The following is a 12,396-nucleotide window of genomic DNA, read 5'->3' on the forward strand; positions in this document are numbered from 1 at the left end:
AGTGGAAAATAGGGTCCTTGAGCAAAAGAGCAGAGTGGTAGCACAGGCCCAGGAAGGAAGTTCTTCTCGTGGAGGGCGTGTGGCCTGGTTGGTCACTTGGAGGGATGCTCAGAGCTAATCCAGTCCAGCCCCTCTCACTGCGGGAGCCACGCTGCATCCACGTGAGCGTCCGGTCCCCGCCACATTGGAGGGTGAAGCCAGAGGGCTTGGCTCAGAGCTGGAGGGTGTGCCCTAGCCAGGGAGCATCCCAGCGGCAGTAAAGGCTGGTGCTGGATGGGCCAGCCCCACACTTGGCCCTGTTCTACAGTGACTGCACCCATGCTGGAGTGAGTTGCTACAGGGAGAGGCTTGCCCCCAAGCCTGTCTGTGCTGCTTTCCTCATCTGTAAAGTGACTGGAGAGTGGTCTCTTATCCCATATGGTTGCTGTGAGGATTAAATGAGACAGCCCACTTTAGGTGGGAAGTTAGGCGCCTGGCACATAGTAAATGCTCAATAAACGCTAACTTATTTCTCTCTTCCTGGCAATCTTCAGGAACAGCAAAACAACTCTGCCCCGCATGGCTTAGAACAGCGATTTTCTTAAAACCAGAGAATAATTATAGATTATTATTCAGGAAAGAACGAGGCCAGACTGTAGTTTGAAAAAGCAGAGTCAATATTTTATGTTGGGAAAATGAAAACAATGTCTAATGTTGGTGGAATCCAGACTATAGCTTGAGGAGCTTTCAGGACGTAGGATTCAGGGGCATGAGCAACAAGGTTTTCATCTGGGGTCAGTGAAGAAGGAAGGGTACCTTCTTGTCCCCTTGAGGTGCATGTGAGGGCCTCAGAGCAGGCCAGCAGTGGACAGCTTTAGAGTGCAGGTACCACTGGGAAATGGGGAATGGAGCCATGGAGGGCTTTACAAGGAGTGGATGGCGCCTTCCAGCTCTCTGGGGTCTGCAGCATAGACGGCACCGAAGGTGGCATAGCCTAGAAGGCAGGTTGCCTGTTGTAGAACTGGATGCCTGGCTTTAAAGATGCCTTCCGGTTTGTTCTCGGGGACCCAGTGAGGGGACGGGAGCCAGGTCTAGGACGGCCCTGGGGCCTGCTGGGCAGACCTGGATGGATAGCCAGCTCCCACAGCCTGACTTGGGTTGAGGGTTCTGTCCATCATTTTTTGTGGGCTGCTCATGGAGGGGAACGGTCTCCAGTGATCCTTGGCAGACCTTGAACTGGCCCTGGTTTCTGGGGTCTTCCGGATTTGTGGTCATTGGTCACTTGGCCCTCAGAGCTGAAGCCAAGAGAAGCACCAGTATCATCCCTTTGTCTCCATGGAACCTTCGAGGCATCAAGGGGCTCTGGCTCCAGCTCTCCTGCAGCTGTTGGCTTTAAGATCATAGTACCTACTTTTATTGAGCACTTGTAGTGAGCAGTGTGCGGAGTGTGTCATCTGATTTAAACCTCATGAGAGTCCTCAAAGCTAGGTTCTGTTATTAACTTAACCAATGAGTAAGTGGAGTTAAGTAACCTGCCCAAGGTCACATAGCTAGTAAACCATGGAGCCCTGGTGAGAACTGTGTCACAGGTGCTTCTGGGCACCGGAGAAGAACTGGGTCACCATAGCAATCCTGGCTGTCACCTACCCTCTGTTCTGCCTTGCCCCCACAAACTCCAGGAGTTTCTGAGACGCTGAGCTAATGGAAGGGGCCTGCCCACCACCAGCCCTGGTGAAGTGGGCTCAGCCTCCAGGGGAACAGAGGCAGTCTTGTGGCAGGAGCTCCAACCCCCAGCTCCCAGCACTGCCCTACCTCCCTGGCTGAGTCTTTTTCAACACCCAGAGCAGCACATTCCATTCTCGGGCACAGCTGGGGGCTGGGGATTCCGGGTCCCCCTGGCCCCAGCAGAGCCTGCTGTCTGGGCTGGGACACTGGGTCCCAGCCACACACATTCCAGCAACAACCACCCCCCACATTGGATTTCCCAAGGAGTGAACTTTAGCCAGGATTACAGCCAACTGAACACTTGTGGGATGTGAGCTTCCTTTGTGGGACCCAAGAGGCTGGATGCTGACGGGGCTGAGACGGGAGGAGGAATTGGGGGGGGTTGCTCGCAGGGCCCTTGGGGTGGGATCTGAGCAGGGGCCCCCTGAAATCTTCCTATGAGGCAGGGTAGCAGAAGCCCTGCTGCCTCCACACCAATCATGCCCGCCTGTCTTTGGCTTTGCCCCCTGTAGGCAGTAGACCCCAGGGTTAAGAGCGTGGGGGTCAAATCCTCACCACACTGCTAAGTGCAGCTGTGTGTCCTTCAATAAGTTCATTAACTTCTCTGAACCTCAGCTTCCTCATCATTAAAATTGTCGTTGTTTAGTTGCTAAGTCGCGTCTGACTCTTTTGTGACGCCATGGACTGTAGCCCACCAGGCTCCTCTGTCCATGGGATTTCCCAGACAAGAATACTGGAGTGGGTTGCCGTTTCTTCCTCCAGGGGATCTTCCCGACCCAGGGATCGAACCCAGGTCTCCTGCGTTGCAAGTGGGTCCTTTACCACTGAGCCACCTCATCGTTAATGTGGGGACGGGGAATTCCCTAGGAGTCCAGTGGTTAGGATCTGTACTTTCCCACCACAGGGGGCACAAGTTCAGTGCCTGGTCAAGGAACTAAAGATTCTGCATGCTGCTCGGTGTAGCCAAATTCAACAATTAATTAAAAAATAACAAATGGGGATAATAATAGTACCTACACTGGGACGTTTAAGTAAGAATGCCAAAGTACTTGGTTATTTATATATTGATGGGCTTGATATATTAAGTGCTAGTATAGTATTTATTATATGTTTTCTCTGCTCTGCTGCCCTACGTACCCGGGTATGTATTTTCTGAATCAAAACTCCAAATGTAGACTCTCTCACCTTTCTAGAAGTAACAGTTATGGCCTTTAGATGTTCCTGCCTTCCTGCCAGAAGCATTTCTTAGTTGGTTAACAAATCAATTAGAAATTTAATAAGCACTATTTTGCACAAGCACTGTGCTAGGTCAAGGCCTTTGGTTAATAAAAGTACTAATGACTATTTAATGAACATTTTCTAAATGCTGGGCCTTGTTTCCAGGTACTTTTTCATGCATTTCTCCACTTAACGCTCAGCCACCCTGTGAAGTAGACACAATTACTCCATTTTCCTGCTGGGCGGTGGTCCCAGTGTCACATGGTCCTTAGGTCACAGCATTGGAACCCGAGCTGGGCTCTGCCGCCTCTGTCTCCGGATCCTGAGTGTTGGAGGCCTTCCCCGAATCCCTTCTGTTCACTGTCAGAACGCTCCTCTTGTCCTCAACTGAAACACTTGACTTCCTTGCTCCCTTGCAACTGGGGCTGGCCATGTGACTTGAGTGTTGGCTGGTGAGTGAGAAGTGGAAATCTACCAGGTGGGACTTGTTGGGAAATTACTGTTTTCCTGATTAAAAGGGCCAGAGGCAGCTGACGGGCAGCTTTTGCTCTTAGCCCTTCCCTGCCTTGCTCCCTGGAATGTGGCTGAGGAGTTGGGAGGAGGAGGCACCCCCTCCCCCGCCCCCCCAGGCAGAGCAGGAAGACAGAACGAGCCTGGGACGTGCACCTCCCAGCTCCAGACCCCCTTGCATGGGGAAGCCCCGCTGTCTCTGGGGGTTTCTGCTCCTCACAGTCACCGACACGCAGTGCAGATGGTCGTGGGGTGGCCCCCACCCCCTGTCTCAGGCTGGCCAGGAGGGAGTGTTCTGTGGCTGGACAGAATGAGCAAGGGCTCAGGCCTTGCTGGGCCTCTTGGGTGTCCAGTCCCAGGGAAGAGTCCTGGAGGCTCTGACAGCAGGTGTTGGGGACAGAGGTGAGGTGCAGCGCGGAGCCTGCTGCCTTCGTAGGGGTGAGTGAGGAGCGCATTGCCGGGGCCTCCCAGGATGGGCTCAGGGAGCCCCTCCTTGGCCGCTCCCTCTCACGGGCTGCCAGCACCTGACAGAGGTCAGTATTGTACTCCGGCCAGAGGCAGCCCAAGCCCTGTATGTTCAGTGGAAAAATAATTCCTGGGCCTGGTTGACCATAGAAGTGTCCATAAATATTTGGTCGGGGTAGGAGGCTGGGAGACAAGGGGTGGATTCAGGGAGCCAGGTGGGCTGGGCAGGCTTTGGGCGAGGGTGGGTGGCAGCGGTGTCCTCAGAGGAAGGAGAAACAAGCGGGCCTCTGCCGCTCCTGACCTGTGGTGGGGCCACCTGACTGGCAGGGAGGTGATTTATGGCTGGCTGTCAGACCACCTGTTAGCTGGCACTGTCCTCTTCGTTTCTCGCTTCTCTGAGAGCTGCTGGAGCAAGCCAGGGTTTTTCCTCATCTCGAGAGAGAACGTGGCTCCATTGTTTCAGAGGAGCAGCGGGTCTTGATTGGACTTGGCATCCCAGCTGAACCCCAGTTGGTGAGGAAAGCAGTCTAGGGGTGTCTGCAGCCCCCCTGCTCGGTGCATCTGCCCTGTCCCTCAGCATCTGCTGATGGTACCCCAGGATGCTTTCCTGGCATCATTCCTCCCGTATTCTGGACACTTGAGTGACAGTAACCTGTCGCCTCCATTTCAAGGCTTCTCCCCTTGCTGCCTCATCCAGCTCAAGGTAGCAGCCTCCCTTTTCTCTGAGCTCACCAAAGAAGCCCCTGGAAGCATTAGAGCTGGTCCCCTCCCTGCAGGACTGCTCCAGCCTGAAGAAGCTCAGCCCCCCTCGCCCTCCCCCGGCCTCAGCCGTTGGCTTATCTGAATGGAAGTTCTCAGCCCTGGCTGCACACCACCCGGGGGGCACCAGGAAATGCTGATTTTGGAGCAGCCTCCAGAGGTTCAGGTTTAAGTGCTTTAGCGTGGGGCCTAGTATTTGGTAAAAGCTCCCCAAGCGCTTCAAAGTGTTAACAGTCTGAGCTGCTGCGGTTCTCACCAGCTCAGGCGACACTGATGCTCCAGGGACCAGCTTGGAGCAGCACCTGTTCACACCACCATCTCCTACACGGCCAGTGTCCAGGGGTGTCTGAGCTCTGAAGGGGTAGGAGTGACAAGTTTAGGCCTCTGGCCCTCAGAGTAGTTCCCTGTGGCCCAGCCTCTTGGGGGCTCCTTGGAGCGGGCACTGCCCATGTCAGGGAGATGCTGCAGGACCACGGGAACCTTCTGAGTGTGGGAGAAGGCTGGGGAACTTGGCATCTCTGTCCTTCCTCTGAGACAAAAGGATAGTCATCCCCATTGCTCACTTAGTCTCATTGTGGGGATAAGAAGGGTGACCCTTGCTGTGTGTTCTCAGTGGATCCTGCAAAAACATGGGAATTGCTCTTTTTAGGCATTCCAAGTATGTCTGTGTGGACAGACTGTGGGTTACAAAAAGGTCTCTTTCTCAAAGTCCCTTCTGAATGGCCCCTGGCCCTCCCTCCTGGAACTAGCTGACAAAGAAACCACCTGGTCAAAATCAACTGTTTGTTTTCTTTGATTTAATGAAAAACTTAAAAAAAAAATAGAAAACAAAATCCTGCCTGCATCAGTCTAGTACCTATGGCCTCGCAGCAGAAGCAATAATTTATGGTCATCAGGATATAGGGACACGCGGAGGCTGAGGAGCGAGCTTCTGGGAGGGGGGCTGGGCTTCTCCCCAGTCCAGTGGGGAAAGAGACAGGCGGAGATGGGGGAGGTGGGAAAGCGTGGCTGGAGGGCACCGTGACCCTTTCCTCTGGGGGTATGATGACACATGAAGGGGCATGGGGGCCGGGAACTGTCCCCCAAGTAGCTCAGCCCAATGCCAAGACTTCCCTCTCCCGGGCGAGGCCCCACCGCCAACAGAGGGGCTGACACCACCGGCTCCCCTGGAAGCCACCTCCTCAGGCTGCTCCGAGCCCCTGCACCGTTCCCTCGCTCTCTCCTCTCGGCTTACTTTCTGAGACCCTGGGGCTTCCCCCGAACTGAGAAAGGCCTGGTTCTCTGGGAGCAAACCTCCAAGGACCCAGAATCCCTCGGTCAAGGACAGCCTGGCTCCGTGTCCATCCCTTAGTGCCTGTGTTTGCCCAGCTTTGTGTGAACCACCCTGTGGCAGGGGCTGGGTCAGCTTGGGGGAGAGGGAGGCCAGGTGGGCAGAGGAGAGAGTGCCCCAGGGATGGGGACCGAGGACAGAGCATGGCTGGGTGGGGCAGGGAGGAGAGCCCTTCAGTGGGGCTCTGCCGCCCCATAGAAGAAGGGGTAGTAAAGGGAGCAGGGGTAGGAGAACATGAACTTGACTGCGAACTTCATCTCCTTGTTCTTCTTGTCCCAGCGGTAGACGGCCATGAGCAGCAGCTGTCCGTCTACTTTGCGGCCCATGACCAGGAAGCTGCCAGCCAGGCTGTCCAGCTGTGGGCAGGGGCAGCCAGCGCCATTCTTCATGTGCAGCACGAGCCTCTTGGTGTCCTTGCGCTTCAGGGGGCCTGGCTTGAGCAGCTTCTTCTTTTTCTGGGCTCCAATCAGCTTCCGGTCCCCGTTCTCTATCTTGATTTCCTTGATGCGCATTTTGACCACTGTGTGTGGGGGGTGGACAGGGGGCCAGCCATGAGAACCGTCAGGCTTGCTTAGGATGCTGGTGACCCCATGCTTGGTGCTCTGCCTGAAGCTCCAGGCCTGGCGCTTGGAGAGATGGGGCTTCCACATGTATACTTAAAAAGCTCCCACCAGGTGCTGGACGTGTACAGACATTATCAGCTTTCATCCTGACATGAATGGGTGTGGTGGGGAAATGAGGTTTGGAAAGGTGGTGATGGGCGTGAATTCTAGAGCCTGGCTCGAACTGAGATCCAGGCTGTGCCTTTCCATGATACCAGGTGCAGGATGGAGAGCTCTCCTTGGGGAGTGAAGTTGGGCGTGGGCTCCCTAGGGAAGGGAAAATATTGGGGGTGGAGATAACTCTTGGAGGGAGCGTTTGGTGGAGGGGGTCCTTGTGATGCAGGAAGGCTGGACTTCGTGATCTCTGGGGATGGATGCTTCCAAATAGGATTTCTGGCTGTGTGTGTGCATATGTGTGGAGGGTGTTTGGAGCAGTGGTGGGCTGGTAAATGCTAGACTGCCAGCTCTGGGGAGGGGCTGCTCTGTAGCACGTGCTGATTTCCCCACTGTGATGCGCAGGGTTGGGAAGCGCTGCAGTCAACTCTATAACGTGTGTGTGACTGTGTAGTGTGGTGCTGCCTGTTTTTGTGTATAAGAGGATGTCTGTGGTATGTGTAGGAGTTTGTAGGATGTTTGTGGAGTGTGTGGCTAGTGGGCGAGGTGATTAAAGAGCCTAATAGAGCAGGGCGTGGTCACTTAGGGTAGCATCCTCCTTCTTCGGGCCTCTAGGTCCCCATCTCTGGGAGAAGCCAGAGAGTAACTTTGGCCACCCAGGGAGAGACATTGCTATAAAAATCTTCTTTCTCTCCCACCCCCTCTTTTTCTCTCTTGGACATGCACACACCTTGCAGTAATAATGTTCTCTTCCCAAACAGACTAACAACATAAAAGACCTGCTACGGGAAGGGTTTCGTTGCTTTCTCTTTTTTAGAGACAATGAGGCTAAGGCACAAAACGGGAACCAACCGGGCAAAGACCACAGGCTGGGCCGTGTGGTCTGCACAGGAGCCAGGTCCTGACTGTCCCAGGAATGAGGAGGCTGCAGGATGAAGCTGTGGGGCTGGGGACCACAGCACCCCCAGCCAGAGATGCATCAGGTACTAGGCAGAGGTGCCCGGGGACCAGGGGGCTGCACTTCCGTCCTGGAACCCATCTCGCCCCTCTGCTGCCCCCATCCATCTCTGGACCAAGCCTGCCTCCCACAAAGAGAACCCAGTCCTGGAGGCCCTTCTGTAGGCAGTGTCAAGGAAAGGCTGCAAGAGCCCTGGCCAGGGATGGACCATGGCCTTGAGGGGTTTCTGAAGTCCCTGGGATGCCAAAAAAAGAAAAAGTGCATTTCTCTGGGGAGAGGGCAGTGGCCACGTGGGCTCTACACTCACCGAAGTCGCTGGAACACATCTGCTCCATGAGTCCGTCAGCGCTGTGCTCCATCTCACACTGGGCACAGATCTTGGTCACTGAAGAGAGAAGCAGGGGTGGGGTGAGGGGATCAGAGGCCAAAGAGCCAAACTTAGGGTTCAGGCTCCCCCACTGACCAGCCACCTCCATCAGGAGTCGGGACGATGGTAATGATCATGCTCACTGAGTGGTTGTGAGATTCCAGAGACGAGGTTGTGAAGGGACGAAACTGACCAGGTGGGCACGGCTGCCCCATGACCCTGGCAGCTGCGCCCATCATATGCGCAGCCTTCTTCTATAGCGCCTGGCCTGTCTCTCTGTCTCTGCCTCCTGGTGGGCCGCCCCATCATGGCAGGGCGAGGGGCTCAAAGAGGGTGGGAGTGGGAGGGCAGAGCCAGGTGGGACTCCAAGAATGGGATTTCCCTGCCTTCCAACTTTGAGCTCCAAGAAAACCAGAATGAAAGAGCCCTGCCAGGATCCGTGCTGGGGCCATGCTGTTTCTGCTTGAGCGGGTGTCTCTCCCTTCCTGGCCCCATTTCGAACCCAAGAATAGGGAGTTTCCCTTCTCTCAACACCCTCTGGTCACAAGACCCCCACCCAGCCTTGACTCTCAGGTCCCATGTGGTTGCATGGGACTGGGGATAGCATGGGTGAGGCTAGCTCTGAGGGGTGGGTGGGCTGTGGTGGGGTTCAGTTGCTTTTGGGGGGCCGGGTTAGATAGAAAACAGGGGCAGTGCTGCCCCTTGGGAGAGTCCCAGAGCCAGGGGCGTCCTAGATTCTCATATCAGCCACCCAGGCGAAGCTTCCTTGCCTGGTGCCACTGTTTCTTCTCCTGTCTGGTGTCCAACAGGGGCTTACTCTGTCTGAAAGGAGGTTGGCAGACAGTGGGGAGAAGAATGAAGGGGGTGCACAGTGAAGGGGAGGCTGAGACCAGAGAGGAATAAGGGGTAATGAGATGGGGGTGGGGTGGAAGGTGCCACTTAAGATTCTAGAAGTTTGGGGAACCTGAGATTGCTTCCTATTTTACAAAGAGGAGACAGAGGCTCAACTTGCCCAAGGTCTCCTTGTTAGGGGCAGAGCCTGGCACCCTGCTCACCATTCTGCTCTGAGCCTTACCCAGCGGTCTCCCTGCCTGGGGCACTGGGGAAAGAGTGGGAGAATTTAGGGTTCCCAGGTTCAGAAAATAGGGGCAGGGTGGAAACCATAGGCCAGAGTTGCTTTTAGCCCCCAGTCTTTGGCTACATCTTTTCCCCTAGCCTCTGCCCTCCCCAAATCCCAGCACAGGTGGGGGTCCAGGGCTGCTGAGGCCAAAGGCATCTTTAGCAACCTGGGCATCTGTGGGCTGAGAGAGTGATATAAGGCATTTATCGGAAGCCTCAGGGTGGGGTGACAGGACTCCCCACTCCCCACCCCCTGGGATTCCAGAAGTTTAGGAAGGTGGAAGCTGCGAGGGAAAGCCAGGAGAGGTTTCAGAACAGTTGTAATGGGAGAGAACCAGTTTGAACGTCCAGAGCCGCAAGGAGGCACTACTCTGGCAGGCCATGGGGGATGGGAAGGCTGGAAGGCTCCGGGGGGACATGCAGGGCTGAGCAAAGACTGTGTGTGTGTGTGTGTGTCTAGAGGAGGTGGCACCTCTAGAGGGCTGTGACATCCATTGGGGTCCGGCTCACGGGTACCCAAGGGCAGTCGGAGCGCAGGGGGCGGGGGCGGGAGCGCTACCTGGAGGCGCGGTGGCGGGCAGGTGCCCGAACTGCACAGCGATGCAGAGGTCGTTGTCCAGGGGGAACTTGTGACAGTGCAGCATCTCGGGCCAAGGGAAGCCATAGGCCTCCATGAGCGGCGCGCAGCCGGCGCGCACAGCCTCGCACAGCGAGCGGCACGGGTAGATGGGCCGGTCGAGGCAGACGGGCGCGAAGAGCGAGCAGAGGAAGACCTGCGTGTCCGAGTGGCAGCGCTTGGCCAGCAGCGGCAGCCAGCTGCTCGCCTGCTGCTTCACCTCGGCCAGGCTCTCGTGCTCCAGCAGGTTGGGCAGCCGCATGCGCTTGTAGCCCACCGTGTGGCAGAGCGGCAGGTCGGCGGGGATGTCGAGGCACTGGGGCGGCTTGGAGTACGAGCGCCCGTGCAGCGGCTCGGTCTGCCAGCCGTAGTAGTCGTACTCCTCGCCCCGCGCCGGCGCCCCGTGCAGCGCCCCCAGCAGCAGCGCCAGCGCGGCCGCCCGCGCGCCCCCCGCCGCCGCCCGCATGGCTGCGCAGGCCCCCGACACTCCGTTGCCGCTGAGGTCGCCCGAGTGGATGGCAGCCTCGCTCCGCTCCCGGGCGCACCGAGTGATCCTGGCGCCTCCCACCTTGGGGTCCAGCCCCGGCCTCGCCGCGCGCCGCAGCCAATCTCCGGCCGCCGGGCGCCCGCCCCAAGGCGCGGAGGCAGGGTGGCGCCCCCTCGGCCCCTCCTGCCCTGGGGCCCGCGCGGCCCGCCCAGAGTCCCGCCCGCTCGTGCGCCCCTCTCCGGCTCGCCTGCTGCCCCGCCAGTGCTCCAGCCTCGCCTTGCGCCTCTCGCCATGACTCCTTCACCTCCCTAGGCTTTTTCCTCGTCTCCAGCCGGCTCCTTATCTCTCTTCGACATAGCCTCTCCTGTTCCTTTTCTCACTCACTTCACTTGGTTATCTCTCCGTCTCGGCCTTTACCCCTCTGCTCTGCTTTCTCTTTCCTGACACCTGGGTTCTCCCCTTTCCCGGCAGGAGGCTTCTGGCTTCTCACACCCTCCTGGTGCAGCCGGGCAAGTGCTTCACCCCCAGTGCTCACACATTTATGGAGTTCTTGCCTGGTTCCGGGCAGCTGTGCTGACTGCTGGGGAATCAGAGATGGATGTGATCCAGAGCCCACCTCCCGGACATCCCAGCTTAGCGGGGGCCAAGATAATCATACCTGCTGTTTAGTGAGCACTTATTTAGTGCCTCAGACACTGCACAGCACTTCATAACCTTATCAGCTACTTCCGATGATGGCTAGTACTTACTGGGTGCTTCCCATGTGGCAAGTCTTTCTGACCACATCACATAAACTACCTCACTTAATTCTCACAATAATGGTAGAAGATGGGTAGGTACTACTACCATCTGTGCTTTACAGATAAAGGCACTGACCTAAAAAGATTAAGTAGGGATTGGAGCCAGGACCTGAATCCAGATCTGATTCCGAGAGTCAGAGCCCGGTCATGACCAGGGGTTCTGGATCCTGAGTCTGTAGGCTTAGTGACTGCGTGTCTGGGGAGTAGGGTGGGGAGGGAGACTCAGAGAAGGGAAGTAACTGGCCCTTGGTCACATTGCTAACAAACGAAGGAGCCATGATTTGAACCCAGATGTTTGGTTCCAAAGACCAGGGAACTATTCAGCCCTAAGATAAATTTCGGCCTAGAGTAGGAAATGCTGAAGGAGGAGAGTGTATCTCCTCTGGGAGCCTAGAGAAGGAAGGAATTGAGGAGGATATCCAGGGAGGCATCAGAGAAGGGGCAGGGTTTCAGGGACCCCATGTTTGGGGTCCATCTGGATCCTGCCTTCCATTGGCTTGCCTGTGGAAGAGCTTTGGCTAAGAGGCTTAGAGGTGGGGTGGGATGGGGGGCCTTCTTCCTGAGAACCTAACTGGAGACCTGACTCCCCAGCCTTTGTTGGGGAGGGTACCCTGGGGAGGAGTCTTGTAGCAGGGTTTGGGGTGCTCTGAGCTAGGGGAAGAAGTTCTGGGGCACTTGCCCCCTACCCTCTTGCCCTCAAATCCTCCCCACCCCATTCTCCTGAATGTCTCCAAGGCTCCCATCTTCCCACAGATCTATCCTTGCAGTGCTAGTGGGGGGCAGTGAAGGACCACTTCTCTTAATAGTCAAATGACACACACAGAACACTTACTGTGTGCAAGGCTTGAGATGCGTATCCCACAGATGGGGATACAGAAATACAAAAGACATCGGGCCTGCCTCATCTGATCTAGTTTTGAGAAAAAGACACAAGACATGGCCGAGGAGGCAAAGGAAAATTAGGCAGAGCCCTCGGGTGGAACAGCCCTCTGTTGTTTTGATGTCCAGGAACACACTTTCCTCCCGTTTCTCCCCCTCTCCCAACTCCAGCATGAGAGGTTCTGGGATGGCCACTCAGAAGGTGAAGGGCCGTTCCCTGCAGGGTCAGAGAGTGTAGCGTAGTAGTGGTGCAAGCTCTTGGACTCTGCAGACAGAAAGAGCCAGGTTCACATCTGAGTGTATAGTCTATGAGTGACGACCTTGGGTACATACTTAGCTATTCTGACCCTTCATTTCCTTGTTTGTGAAATAGAACCTCTTCAGCAGATGTTGTGAGGGGCAAACAAAGTGGTGCATGGAAAGAAAGCCTCCTGCACAATGCCAGCACATAGTAGGCATCCAGGAATG

General features: G+C 56.1%; 1 protein-coding gene across 1 annotated transcript; it reads right to left on the reverse strand.

Annotated features, from left to right (window-relative positions):
- Nucleotides 1-6,159: 6,159 nt before the first annotated feature.
- On the reverse strand, nt 6,160-10,228 carry SFRP5 (secreted frizzled related protein 5). Its single transcript, XM_068961712.1, has 3 exons — nt 9,706-10,228; nt 7,968-8,045; nt 6,160-6,506 (listed from the first exon to the last, which is right to left on the reverse strand). The coding sequence occupies exons 1-3, from the start codon at nt 10,226-10,228 to the stop codon at nt 6,160-6,162; spliced, it is 948 nt and encodes a 315-aa protein (XP_068817813.1).
- Nucleotides 10,229-12,396: the final 2,168 nt, after the last annotated feature.

Source organism: Capricornis sumatraensis, chromosome 23 (assembly GCF_032405125.1).
Source record: "Capricornis sumatraensis isolate serow.1 chromosome 23, serow.2, whole genome shotgun sequence".
Taxonomy (NCBI): domain Eukaryota; kingdom Metazoa; phylum Chordata; class Mammalia; order Artiodactyla; family Bovidae; genus Capricornis; species Capricornis sumatraensis.

Excerpts from the sequence above, each read along its gene's own strand:
- SFRP5 (XM_068961712.1), bottom strand. The coding sequence starts at position 10,228 with ATGCGGGCGGCGGCGGGGGGCGCGCGGGCGGCCGCGCTGGCGCTGCTG. Across the intron at positions 8,046-9,705 it reads GCCCGCCACCGCGCCTCCAG|TGACCAAGATCTGTGCCCAG; the intron begins GTAGCGCTCCCG and ends TTCTCTCTTCAG. Across the intron at positions 6,507-7,967 it reads GATGTGTTCCAGCGACTTCG|TGGTCAAAATGCGCATCAAG; the intron begins GTGAGTGTAGAG and ends CCCCACACACAG.